We start from the raw sequence: 13259 nt of genomic DNA on the forward strand, positions 1-13259 counted from the left end.
GCCTGTTCTACTTAATGGCTCCAAGGCTGATTTATTAACTTCAAATACTTGGCATGCAGGAAGCAGTTTAATTTCTATCCTCACTAGTGGCAGGCCCTCTGGCTTTCCTAGCTGCAGGGACAAGAGCGCGCAAGCTTCCTCCCACAGCTTCTGCCCTGGGGTAGTCCAACCTGCAAAACATAATAAAACTTGAGCCTTTCCAGCCGCAGAGAACCCAGTGTCTCAGAAAGGAATCTCAGCAGCTCACAATAGCCTTCCAACACAGCCAGCTGGGATCAATTATTTCAGATCTACTCTCTCCTGACACAGGCATGCTGACAGCATTGGGTGTCCCTTTATAGGGTTTCCAGCCAGGGCTGTAGCCAGCAGCAGGGCACAGGGGCTGGTGTACAGACAGCTAACCTTTGACTCCACTGAGAACAACAGGACTTTCTCTCAGCAAGTTGCTGGTCTATCTGAGATGCTATTGACTGTCATGCTGTCCCCCTGTTGATGCTGAGGGGAAGATCGGGGGAAATTGGGTGGGGGTGCTGCAGATTCTATAGGGGGCATCGCCCCTGTGCCCCACCGCTGGCTACATCCCTGTTGCTAGCTCTGGCTTGGGAAATTCCTAGAGAACTAGCAGTGGAGGCCTGGGGAGAGCAGAGTTTGGGGAGAGGAAGGATCTCACTTGCTTTCAAGCCAATCTTTCAAGCCTTTAAGAATTAGAAATTAACGTGTTTTTTTTTTTTTTTAAAAAACAATTGATATTCTGAACTGGGTTCTGAACACGATGTTGCCAAGATTAAATTCTGCATTTTCTCAGTATGCAGAAATGCAAAAAATGCAAGACTTAAGAATAGGCTTCCCAATCCCAGGATCCCAGAGGGGGATCCCCCGGTTTTACAGGCTTCCCCCCTCCCCCAGCCAGCTGGCCGGCGGGGGAAGCCCCACCCCCACAGCCATCATGCACCTCCATGAACGATTCCCATAGGGAATGATGGGGAATTGATCTGTGGGTATCAGGGGCTCTGAGGGGGCTGTTTTTTGAGCTAGAGGCGCCAAATTTTCAGTATAGCATCTAGTGCCTCTTCCCCAAATACCCCCTAACTTTCAAAAGGATTGGACCAGGGGGTCCAATTCTATGAGCCCCAAAAGAAGGTGCCCCTATCCTTCATTATTTTCTACGGAAGGAAGACATTTTAAAAGGTGTGCTGTCCCTTTACATGTGATGGCCAGAACTCCCTTTGGAGTTCAATTATGCTTGCCACACCCTTGCTCCTGGCTCCGCCCCCAAAGTCTCCTGGCTCCACCCCCAAAGTCCCCAGATATTTCTTGAATTGGACTTGGCAACCCTACTTAAGAACAGTCCCCTGCACCCTTAAAATCCCTATGAATTAAATAGTTTTAAATCCACTTTGATGTGTGCTATAGAATTATTTTAAACCAAAATCTCTCTCCCATGCAGTGACATAAATGTCGGCATGAGACCAAGATTCATCTCCGAAGTTCTTTGTTGGCTGCATGCCTAGCGATGAAATTACATCAGGCCTGCAATTACAGACTGTTGATTTGCACACTTAGAAGAGGGGAGGGAAAGCAATTTGTTGGTCCTGACAAAAATATATATATATATATACTGAACTGCTTTTTCTTCATTTAGCTGAGTTTGCATTAGCAGAAGCTTGCCAAGCCAGTTGCACACTAAATGCCATTCTTGTGCCCACCTGCACCACAGATGACTGCTACTGTAATGAGTGCCTCACTGCAAGGGTGGAGGGAAGCTACGATGAGGTCAGCATATGCAAGGAGACACTTGGCTCTGAATCAGAGCACTGGACAATCTAGGCCACCACATGGATCCATGAAGCTGACATACTTCAGAGAGCCAGTCTGGTGCAGCAGTTAAGAGTGGTGGACTAATCTGGAGAATCGGGTTTAATTCCCCAATCCTTCACATGCAGCTGCTGAGTGACCTTGGTTCAGTCATGGTTCCCAGAGTTGTTCTCTCAAGAGCAGCTCTCTCAGAGCTCTCCTAGCCCCACCTACCTCACAGAGTGTCCACTGCGGGGAGAGGAAGGGAAGGAGATTGTAAACTGCTCTGAGACTCTGAGTGAAGGGTGGGGTAAAAATCCAAACTTCCTTTTCCTCCCCTCCTCCATCAGAACATTGGTCCATCAAGGCCAGTTTTGTCTGTCCTCCAAGGTCTTAGGCAGAGGTATTTCATATCACCTACTACCTTTTCATTTTAACCAGAGATGGAACTAGGGACCTTCTGCATGCCAAGCAGATGATCTACCACTGAGCTGTAACCTTGCCACTTTGTTCTGACAACAGCTCTCCCAAGGTTTTAGGCCTGTCCCAGATCCTTTAACTCATGGTCCTTATGCCTGGAGATGCTGGGAATGGAACCTGGGACTTTCTCCATACCAAAGCATGGACACTTTCACTAGACTGTAGCACTGCTCACGCTAGGCATAATTCCCTATAAAGATGGTACAATCTGGCTTACAACTGTTAGAAACACATCTACTGGAATACACTGTCATGGACTGCAGGGGGGGAGGGCTGTATATTCTGAACCTCCTGTATTTGTGGTTAACCCAACTTGTTCACCTGGAAAGGACTGCAGGGCCAACATGGGGATCCAGTATGCATAATGAGAAGAGCACAGGGCATTTCCCATCCCCCAAACATTTCCCTCTTAAGTGCTAAGAAGTTGCATGCAGAAAATTATGCAGATCACCTTTAGACCAAGTTATGAAATGCACCCTGTCTTTCTGTACTGGCTTGCTATTAAGAAGGATGTTTGCCCATTCCAACCACGAGATTTCTCTGGCAGAGAACTGCCAGATCAGCAGCACAATGCAGTTAGCAAACTATAGAAGAGGCAGAAACAAAAGCACCCAGCAGCAACAATTTTTATGTGTGCAGACTGCTTCTAGAAAGACTTCTTTGTACAGAACATTGCCCACATGTTCTTTCACTTCCAAAAGGCATACCTTGGTTTTCCCCAGCTTCCATTCTCTCTGGGCACTGTCATATGTCTGCAGAAAGGATGCACAAGTAGGTTTTGCATTCTCTGCATTGCTCATCTTTTTCAGCAGCATCTTATACCTGAGAACCAAAATAAAAGCTCTTCACAAGAAACAGATAAAAGGCAATCCCCTCAGCACCACGTGCAAAGCTTCCCTTTCCTAGTGGGATCAATTTCTGCCTCTACATTTTACTCCTCAGTGACAAAAAGGCTCAGAATTCCCCTGAGCAGGCAACTGGTTGCTCTTCCTATCTTTTCTGATAGTTTGTAATGCAAATCAATTAACGCATCTGGCACTCAACTGTAGCAGTGCTCATTTATTCTGATAAGTAACCAAATGCCCTGAATATCAAACCTATGCAATGTAATTTAACCAAAGTCTGGTTTATAGTTTAACAAAGGAAACTGATTTTGCTTGGAGATGCCTATTCATTCTTGCCTCTGCAACCAACCAGTTCAAATGGTAGGCATCCAAGGGCAATGCAGTGATCAGAGATCATCACCTAATTTTAGAGGAGAAAGAAACACCTGGAGGAAGGCAATGGCTTGCCAAGGCTCACCCTATACTTTTTGCCCAAAAGCAGATCTCCTAATTTTCCTGTTCCTGCTAGCAACTTGTTCCCACAAGCATACTGTGAGTTCCAATAGTCTAATCACCCCACCCCTCCAAATCACCGAACACCTAAAACCACATCTGAATGTTCAACAAAACTCCATCCCGGTAGCTAAACCATAACTTGTACCTGCAGAGGAAATCTTGAAAGAGCCGCCGAACAGGAAAGCCAGCTCTCCGAACTTTCACTGTTTCCAGCATGCCTGAGTATTGCAGTTGTTTTAGCACCACGTCCGGATTGAAGAGGTCCGAAGCCTAACCAGAGGACAGGAGTGTAAACAAGTCAAAGAGGAGAGACAACCAAGAAGTGATTTGTTTTGCAAAGGGCATGTTCAGCATCTCCCATAACGAGTCTCATATGCAGATACGGGAATGGGCACAAATAAGAGGTAGCCACCTAAGCATGAGAGGGGACTAATGCTTTATAGAACACTTATTCAAATGTATTAAAAGGAAAGTCACAAAATGGATTATATGGGTCCCCCCCTTTAAAGTTAGGTTCTGCAGTGCTGAGAGACTAAGCAGTGGCTCAGCACTCATTGTTCTGCTCCTTTTGTGCATGCCCTGCCAGGCCAGACTCACTGAATGGTCCCATCTGTAATGCCACTGTTCCTGCCCAATACCCACAGCTCACATTCTACACTCACTGCACCCATCTTGATCTTCTCGAGAAAAGGGCAATGCACCCCTTTCCAATCTACAGCTTAGCTTCAAAGATCCCGGCAAACCTCCTTCACTCCTCCAACTGAGATCCCCACCACTGTTTGTGAAATTCACCTTCTCCAGGTTGGGCTTGATGCAGCGAATGAACAGTGGATTGCAAGTGCTGAGTGTGGCCATCAAAGAGTGTAAGGAGTCCTAGAAAAAACATAGTTGTAGTCATTCCCATGGAGACATGGATTCTACAGAATCTGTGTCTGTACTATCCTCCCTTTCATGCACACTAAGATAAACCAGCCAGAATTGTCAGAGATATATAAAGATCCACAAATATTGGCTTTCATGTGGCTCTTAGATTTTGTTGAGGTGCACGTAGATAGAGGTGCACAACTAAGCCACTTCAGGAGCACACGTTCTGCATTCTTGTTTGATGAATAACTTTCTCGCCAGATTGAACACAACATGATTTTGTCAGTTTGCAACAGAAACAGCTCACCCTACCCCCATCATCAAATCTTGCAACTTTAAAGAAGGAGATAGGGAAGGAAGAAAATGACCAGTACAATTAAGAACATAAGAGAAGCCATGTTGGATCAGGCCAATGGCCCATCCCGTCCAACACCCTGTGTCACATAAGAACATAAGAGAAGCCATGTTGGATCAGGCCAATGGCCCATCCAGTCCAACACTGTGTCACACAGTGGCCAAAATTTTTATATATATATATATATATATATATATATATACACACACACACACACACACACATACACACACACACACTGTGGCTAATAGCCACTGATGGACCTCTGCTCCATATTTTTATCTAAATTCCTCTTGAAGGTGGCCATGCTTGTGGCCGCCACCACCTCCTGTGGCAGTGAATTCCACATGTTAATCACCCTTTGGGTGAAGAAGTACTTCTTTTTATCCGTTTTAACCTGTCTGCTCAGCAATTTCATCGAAAGCCCACGAGTTCTTGTATTGTGAGAAAGGAAGAAAAGTACTTCTTTCTCTACTTTCTCCATCCCTTGCATTATCTTGTAAACCTCTATCATGTCACCCCGCAGTCGACGTTTCTCCAAGCTAAAGAGTCCCAAGTGTTTCAACCTTTCTTCATAGGGAAGGTGTTCCAGCCCTTTAATCATTCTAGTTGCCCTTCTCTGGACTTTCTCCAATGCTATAATATCCTTTTTGAGGTGCGGCGGCCAGAACTGCACACAGTACTCCAAATGAGACCGCACCATCAATAAATTAACTGAGTTAATTAACTGAATAAAATGTACATGCAACACTTTAAAAATAAAAGACAGACCGCCCACCTGACACATGGATGGGGGGCAAGCCTATGAAGTGAATCGGTGCTTAAATCAGCATCACCGATTTACACTTTATGGGCAGAAGACAAGCTTTTGGGGGGAGGGTTGAGAAAAAAATGAGGCAGGTACTGTTTTTAAGGTACATCTGTGGGCATCGTAAGTGGGCCTGCCGCTCTTACCCTGAACTGGGAGCTGACAGTCGGCCTGCGTCTCTGAGTTCCCATCTTCAGCGTGTCCTCATTGCTGCACCCTGAGACTCTTTCAAAGAGGTCATAGATGAAGTCCAGCCTATGGGGCAAAGAGGACTGGTAAAGCAGAGAAGACATGGAACAGTGGATCGCAAACACAGCTATGTCCTGGTTGGTGATTGCTGGCCTACTGACTGCCTAAATTAGACAATGCACAATTCCTCCATTTGCTGCACTGACAGGTCACACAGATGCCCACATCAACTCTGGAAATGCTGGGTCTCAAGGGGAACAGGCTGACTACTAGGGCCAGCAACAGAGCGCTCAAGAACTGCAGCATTCCCATATTTTAGTCTGCAGTTTTGAATACCCAAGAAACGGTTTGTCTGGATTGAAATAGCATAAGCATATTATTTGCATGCTGTTAACCCACATCTGCCCTACCCTCCATAGCTTCAACTGGCTCAGGCTTCATTCTGAATGGTTCTGGGTTACATACCTGCTGTCTTTCAGCATGTTTAAAATATCATCCCGAAAAGTGTCTCTGTTTTTCTCTAGAAAGCCCCTCACATCATAAAGGACCTGCAGATGCCAAGTTGTAACACAAACACAAAAACGTGCCATGACGTATCACGGAACAGATGTGCTCAATGAGAGGAAAATTCCTTGTATACATACCCCACCCCCCAACTCCAAATATCACAATACATCTTTCCAGCTTCTTATCAGTTAAGAAAAAAATAAATACACAGGTCCCAGAGGAAATAAGATACAAACTACATTTTGAGCTTCAAGAGCTAAATTCCAAAGCCCACCACTTCTAAACAGAAGTGAATTTAACACAGGCTCTCTACACCAACTGCAATGCAGCAGTCAGCTGCTGTCCCAGGTTTCCTGGCCATCCTGTTGCAAGTCTCTGTTCTGTCTTCAGCTTCTTCTAGAAACACAGCGCGAGGGCACAGAGACGCTCAACTTGAAGACAGAGCTCCATGTTAAACATTATGCACCAGACGGAACTTCATTCTGGATTAGGGTTCCCAATCCCCAGGTGGGGGCAGGGGATCCCCAGGTTTGGAGACCCTCCCCCCGCTTCAGGGTCATCAGAAAGTGGGGGGAGGGGAGGGGAATGTCTGCTGGGAACTCTATTATTCCCTATGGAGACTTATTCCCATAGTAAATAATAGATAATTGATTCATGGGTATCTGAGGCTCTGGGGGGGGGCTGTTTTTTGAGGTAGAGGCACTAAATTTTCACTATAGCATCCAGCACCTCTCCCCAAAATAATTCCCAAGTTTCAAAAGGATTGGAACAGGGGGTCCAATTCTATGAGCCCCAAAAGAAGGTGCCCCTATCTTTCATTATTTCCTATGGAAGGAAGGCATTTTAAAAGGTGTACGGTCCCTTTAAATGTGGTGGCCAGAACTCCCTTTGGAGTCAATTATGCTTGTCACACCCTTGCTCCTGGCTCCACCCCCCACTGTCTCCTGGCTCCATCCCCAAAGTCTCCTGGCTCCACCCCCAAAGTCCCCAGATATTTCTTGAATTGGACTTGGCAACCCTATTGTGGATAAGTTCTTCTCCACAGGAACTGTAATGTGAAACGCTATCCTGAACAAAGCATCTACTGGAGTTGAACAAGACGACGCTTCAGAGGCCTACACCCATCACTGTAAGTCGGAGCTCTATAAGTTGGTGGATGGTACTTCAAAACCGCAGGCCCGTTCAAGACAAATGACTTCCAACTTTATCCTCCTTGACATGCTGCAGCTGGAGGCCTGATTGCTCATTGGCTTCTAGGCCCAGGACAGCTTGCTGCCCCATCAGTTACCTACTTGATGTACACCTACCTCTCCGGCATAGTGCTGGATCCCAAAGTGGAAATCTGACACCCGGGGCTTCAAGTAATATTGGTTGCTCTGAAATAAAGTCAGAGAAGGCCGTTTCTAGCAGAGTACACCTGGAGCAACACAAGAGCCATCCTATTTTTTTATTGCTATATTTGAAATTCTTTGCCCTTAACCAGCCAAACAGCGTGGGGCAGAAATGAACTAGGTCCAGACAACACGCTGTGGTATAAGGGCAAACTGATGTCCAAAGTGACCATAAGAATCCCCTAGCTTCTTAACCAAAGCAGCCAAACTTGGAATGGGCTGGTGGCACCAATGGGGAAGAAACAAGTTTTTCGGTCAGGCTTATGGTTGAGGGCAGCGATGGGTTTCACTCTGGAGTGGCCTCCTTCTTTTTCTCCATTCTCCCCTTTCCTTCCTCTGAGCAGATCTGTATATATTATATCTCCCCGAGTTTTTATGCCATCTATTAATTGTATTGTTGTTTAGTACTTATGAATTTTACTGTGTTTATTGTAATTATATCTTTTAGACTGCTGAAAGTTTTTATTGAGCCTGGCCACAGAGGAGAGTGGGCTATAAGTCTAACAAATGAAATGAAATGAAAAAGGCCCCGTTGGTACTAAATCTCAAACATCTTGATACAACAGAGCCAATTTTTCTGAAAGGTTCTTTTCCTTCAATTTAAGCATTCCAGTTAAATCACGAGCCCCTAGAACACCCTGCTTTGTGAATTCCCAGAACAGTTAAAATGTGTATTCTTTGCAGAGTACAGCTTGTGTCTGTTAGCTTTTTAGCCATTATCCAGTAAACTGAACAAGGAAGTCTATTCTATCCTGAATTATTAATCTAATTTTAACTTCCACCCACTGAATTTCAGCAGCTATTCATCTGCAAGAGTCAAAGGCCTTTGCTTAACAGCATTATGCAATTCTATTTGGTTGGGTTTGAGAAGAAGGATAGTTTAGCGTCACAGCACAATGGTCTTGGTATGAGATGACACTAAAAGAGCCTTCCATGGCTGGAATAAGGTCCTGGCCAAAGAGATGTGAGAGATAAAGTGTAAATAAGTGGCTTTGTGTGGGAAAACTGCATGCGCCTGTCTTGCTCCCCGTGCAAGCTCCTTAAAAACATCCATACAACTCCAAGCAGAGAAGCAGTTTCTTTTATCATATCACAGAAGCCATGTTGTTCTTAGCTGTGAGGAAACTTAAAATGCTGAGATTAGCTTGTAAGAAGGTACTCTCTGTGTGAGTGCAGAGGCGGAAACACAGAATGGGACAAGGTCATATGGGGCATTATTCTGTGGATCTGCACGTGTCTTCTTTTTACTTTTATTTACAGATTCATCCATCTTGATATACTCATCTTCCTTCCAAAGACCCAGGAACAGAAAGTGCTAGAGTACATACATCTCTGTATAAATCAGGTCATAGTAGCACATACTGCAGAAACCCCTGGGTTGGAAATGGGCTCTTTGCAGGCCTATTCTTGAAGAGTATCTGCAAATCATAGCTGGTCCATAGTTGTTAGCTGATGGCAGTTGAAGAGATTGCATCACTGAATCTAAACTGCTGACCCTATGGACAATCACAAAAGGAGCATAACCTAACCATCCTGCGGACATGTTTTGGGAACTCCCTTGAGAAACAGAAAAACATGACTTTCTAAATTAACCAGAAGAACTCCTTAGATGGAAATATGTTCCAGAAGACACTGGATAGCTTTATAATACTTAGTTTTCAAAAACTGCACTTGGTTAAAAGATGCATTCCAGAATTCAGGACCATTCAAAAGTCCTTCAACAATGCCACTCCTTATGTTTTCCTTCATGGTTTAAGGTTATCAGGCAATGCTCTGGTTTGTGTAATGTCACTGCTGGAGATTTGGAAGACAGCTATGAAACATAGGGACATTTCCCTTGTGGCACCCCATCTCTCAAACCCCTTGCCTAAGGAAACCTGCCAGGCCCGTTGAATCCTGGTTTTCAGAAGGACAGTTTAAATCTTTTTCTTCAGGAATCCAATTGGTGCTGGATGCATTTCATTTTGATTCTGCTTCTGCTTTCTACTGGTTTATACTGCAAATGTAATATTTTATTGTTGTTTTTATTCTGCTTTTCAAACTCTGAAACACTTCAAGAATTTCCAAGGTGAATAATGCAGCATACAGTTTTTAGAGATATCTAAATCAACATGTACAGTGCTTACTTACCCCATGCTGGCTATGGATCTTTTCCAGAAGGGTGCCATCTGTACCTTTGGGAAATCTACTTTCTTCGTTAATCAGTGCCAGCAAACCAAGTTTCTGCAGCCAGACAAGACAGGGAGTTGCAATCCATCCCTCAGTCACAATCATGAATAGCAAGGTGAGGAGCCAAGTTTATGGCAAAATTAGATTATTAACTTTCAAGAAAAAGAAAATATGTACTAAAAGGGACTACTCCAACTAGACTCATCCTGATCCTTAGAGCAGTTTCAAAATATGAGTCATATCTAAATTTGGACATGGGAAGAAAAGCAGAGCCTTGAAGAAGCAGAAATTATGCCTAGTTCTGGTCTTACGTTCACTGTATTCAGTTGCATTTGCTATTTAGCTTAACAAAGGCAGCCCTTTCATCCTCACTGGAAGAGCCTTGTGATGACAGGTAGCTCCACCAGACAGCCAAATTCAGCAAATGCTTGAGGCACCACCATACAACGGCATTGGTTTGCAGTGTAATCCTAAATAGTTACAATGGCCTAAATTAAAAGGTATAACTGACTGGGACTGCACTGGTTTGTGTCATGTCACTGCTGGAGATTTGGAAGACAGCTGACTGGGACTGCACTATACCACATGCGCTTCTGAAAGCGGAGCAACTCAAGAGCTCAGTGGTATTGCCTGCATTCCTGGGAATCTGATCCACAACCTCCAGATCTTCACTGCCAACCAACAGTAAAAAATGAAATGGAGAAAATTACATCCCTGGGAATGTCTCCTCATGTAATGATGGTCAGAATAGACACTACTGAGCTAGATGGATCTACGGTCTGACTTAGTAGATGGCAACTTGATACATTCATATATGCTCAACATACAATAAGACTGGATGGAAGGGGTGGGGTGGATGGAGAAGTGCTTATTGACTTACAACAGAAAAAAAACCCACTGCCAAAACCTGGACTGTATGTTGTACAGCAGCTCTCATCTCTATCCAACCCTAGTTAAGTTCCTCTTCCTCCTTTTCCCCAGATCCCTCCCCCTCTCTCACCAATAATGCTCTGCTCCTTCCCTTTCCTCACTCTTGAAGCCTCTTCATTCACCCACAACATGGCAGAAGCACAAGTATTTTAAAGCATCCTTCATGGGTTTTGCTTTCTAAAGGGAAGGGCACGGCGAATGAAGTACAGACCATAAGAAACACACCATCAGAGAGGAAGAAGAATCTTGACTGCGCATTCCCTGGCTGTTTAGGTAGAAGGACCTACCTTCTCAATAAGATCCAGGCATTCTGCATTATCCATCCAATCAATGGCTTCCCAGCATATCCCCTCTCTGCCAAAGAAGGGGAAAAACAAGTCAAGCATTCATTTGTAGTGAACAGGAGTGAAGAAGTAGAAAAAGGCCTGGCGTTTGGGATTGGCAGAGCCACAGAAGAGGAAGAAAGGGTTAACATCATTCCCTAAGCAAAAGGAAAAGAGCAGCAAGGTGATGGGAAACTGTGTGGAGAAATAAGCAACATTACCTTTCAGCCAATCTGGCATTTCCATTTGGAATTCAAACAATTAAATCCAAAATAGCTTTGCTTCCAGCAGCTTTTGATCAGGGAACCACAGGTTCTCCTCATTGCTGGGTGCCACTTGGCAATTATTCCCACCACCTAAGAGGCCTCTTATACTACCTGTTGTATTCAAGCTGCTCCAGGGAGAATATGTGCTTGTTGAAGTACTCCTGGAGCTTCTCATTTGCATAGTTAATGTTAAACTGCTCAAAGCGATTCACCTAGGAGTGTGAAAAGAGAAACCAATATGAATATCTACTTTGGGAAAATCTTTCTCTTCTGGGCTCCAGAGATGAATGAGTGCTTGCAGGAAACACAGAAGGGGCAACGGTGCATAGCATGAGCTCCTTCCATATCCCATTGGCCACACTCTCTGCTCTAAAATACTTAATCTGTGCACAGGTGACTATAGAACAAGATCACCAGCTGAAGAGACAGAGATACACATCCCCCCCACCATGTGCCTCTAGGAGGGAATGCAGGCACATCCCCACGTGCCAAAGGAGAGAGCTCTATTATACATCTATATTATTACTGTGAACTTAAATGCCCTTCCCTGAATCAATACTGTAAGACATCAGACATGTCAAAGTACTTGAATTACCCATGACAAAATCTGCCTTTCTGTCCTCCCCGCCACATACGCTCCAGTATCAGGCACGCTTGTTTACTGCAAGCATTAAAGCAATTTTTAGTTCATGATGGAATCCCCAACATTTTAAGTTCTAACCTGGAAATTCTCAAATCCAAAGATATCCAAGATTCCTACACACTTAAAGTTTTCCTTCCCCTTTATTTTTGCATTAATTTTGCCAATGATCCACGAGAAACACTGTGAATAAAGGGCCATGGCGAGTGAGTCCCTGGAGTCAGTAGCCTAGGAGCAAACACAGAGGAAGACACTTTATCAGACATGATAGCCACCAGTGATGGGTAGAAATTCTTTTGAGTCAGAGAGGACTGCACCAAGGGACACCCCCCTCCACCAACAGTCTGAATTTTAGTCAAAAGATAAGTTTGCCACTTCATCTGCTGTTTGTGAAGCTAGGCCCTAGTTTGGTGTAATGGTTAAGTGTGCGGACTCTTATCTGGGAGAACCGGGTTTGATTCCCCACTCCTCCACTTGCACCTGCTGGCATGGCCTTGGGTCAGCCATAGCTCTGGCAGAGGTTGTCCTTGAAAGGGCAGCTGCTGTGAGAGCCCTCTCCAGCCCCACCCACCTCGCAGGGCGTCTGTCATGGGGGAGGAAGGTATAGGAGATTGTAGGCCGCTCTGAGACTCTGTCCTTGGAAGGGCAGCTGCTGTGAGAGCCCTCTCCAGCCCCACCCACCTCACAGGGTGTCTGTTGTGCGGGAGGCAGGTAAAGGAGATTGTGAGCCGCTCTGAGACTGTCCTTGAAAGGGCAGCTGCTGGGAGAGCCCTCTCCAGCCCCACTCACCTCACAGGGTGTCTGTTGTGGGGGAGCAAAGTAAAGGAGATTGTGAGCCGCTCTGAGACTCTTTAGAGTGGAGGGTGGGATATAAATCCAATATCTTCTTAGTCAGCCAAGCTTCCCATCACTCTGTGTGCGTGTGTGTGTGCACATGTGTGTGTGTGTGTGGGTTCTAAATAAACTCCTTTCACATCCTCCTTTAACAGCCTCTCAGGTTTAAAGTACCTCAGTTTCTCTAGTGGAAACCATAATACAGGAGATAGGAGAGCCACAAATCCTCTCCTTTGTTTCAGCAACACACATGCACCAGTGTCTTTTGGGAAAACTGAGATTCAGAGTACAAATTATTAGCTGCTGCCATCTTACATCTTTCCAGTAACATACTGGCTGAAGAAAAGTATATGACTCGACCTCAGCATA

General features: G+C 44.9%; 1 protein-coding gene across 1 annotated transcript in view; it reads right to left on the reverse strand.

Annotated features, from left to right (window-relative positions):
* Positions 1-13259, reverse strand: part of LOC132589054 (unconventional myosin-X-like) — a 124946-nt gene that overhangs the window by 57294 nt on the left and 54393 nt on the right. The window contains exons 11-20 of the mRNA XM_060261611.1: positions 12138-12284; positions 11528-11628; positions 11115-11181; positions 9859-9951; positions 7645-7713; positions 6296-6378; positions 5788-5896; positions 4407-4487; positions 3760-3884; positions 2982-3096 (exon numbers count right to left, since the gene is read on the reverse strand). Of these exons, the coding sequence (XP_060117594.1) occupies positions 2982-3096; positions 3760-3884; positions 4407-4487; positions 5788-5896; positions 6296-6378; positions 7645-7713; positions 9859-9951; positions 11115-11181; positions 11528-11628; positions 12138-12284 (990 nt within the window). The remainder of the gene's footprint in view (positions 1-2981; positions 3097-3759; positions 3885-4406; positions 4488-5787; positions 5897-6295; positions 6379-7644; positions 7714-9858; positions 9952-11114; positions 11182-11527; positions 11629-12137; positions 12285-13259) is intronic.

Source organism: Heteronotia binoei, chromosome 21, assembly GCF_032191835.1.
Source record: "Heteronotia binoei isolate CCM8104 ecotype False Entrance Well chromosome 21, APGP_CSIRO_Hbin_v1, whole genome shotgun sequence".
In the NCBI taxonomy this organism is placed as follows: Eukaryota; Metazoa; Chordata; class Lepidosauria; order Squamata; family Gekkonidae; genus Heteronotia; species Heteronotia binoei.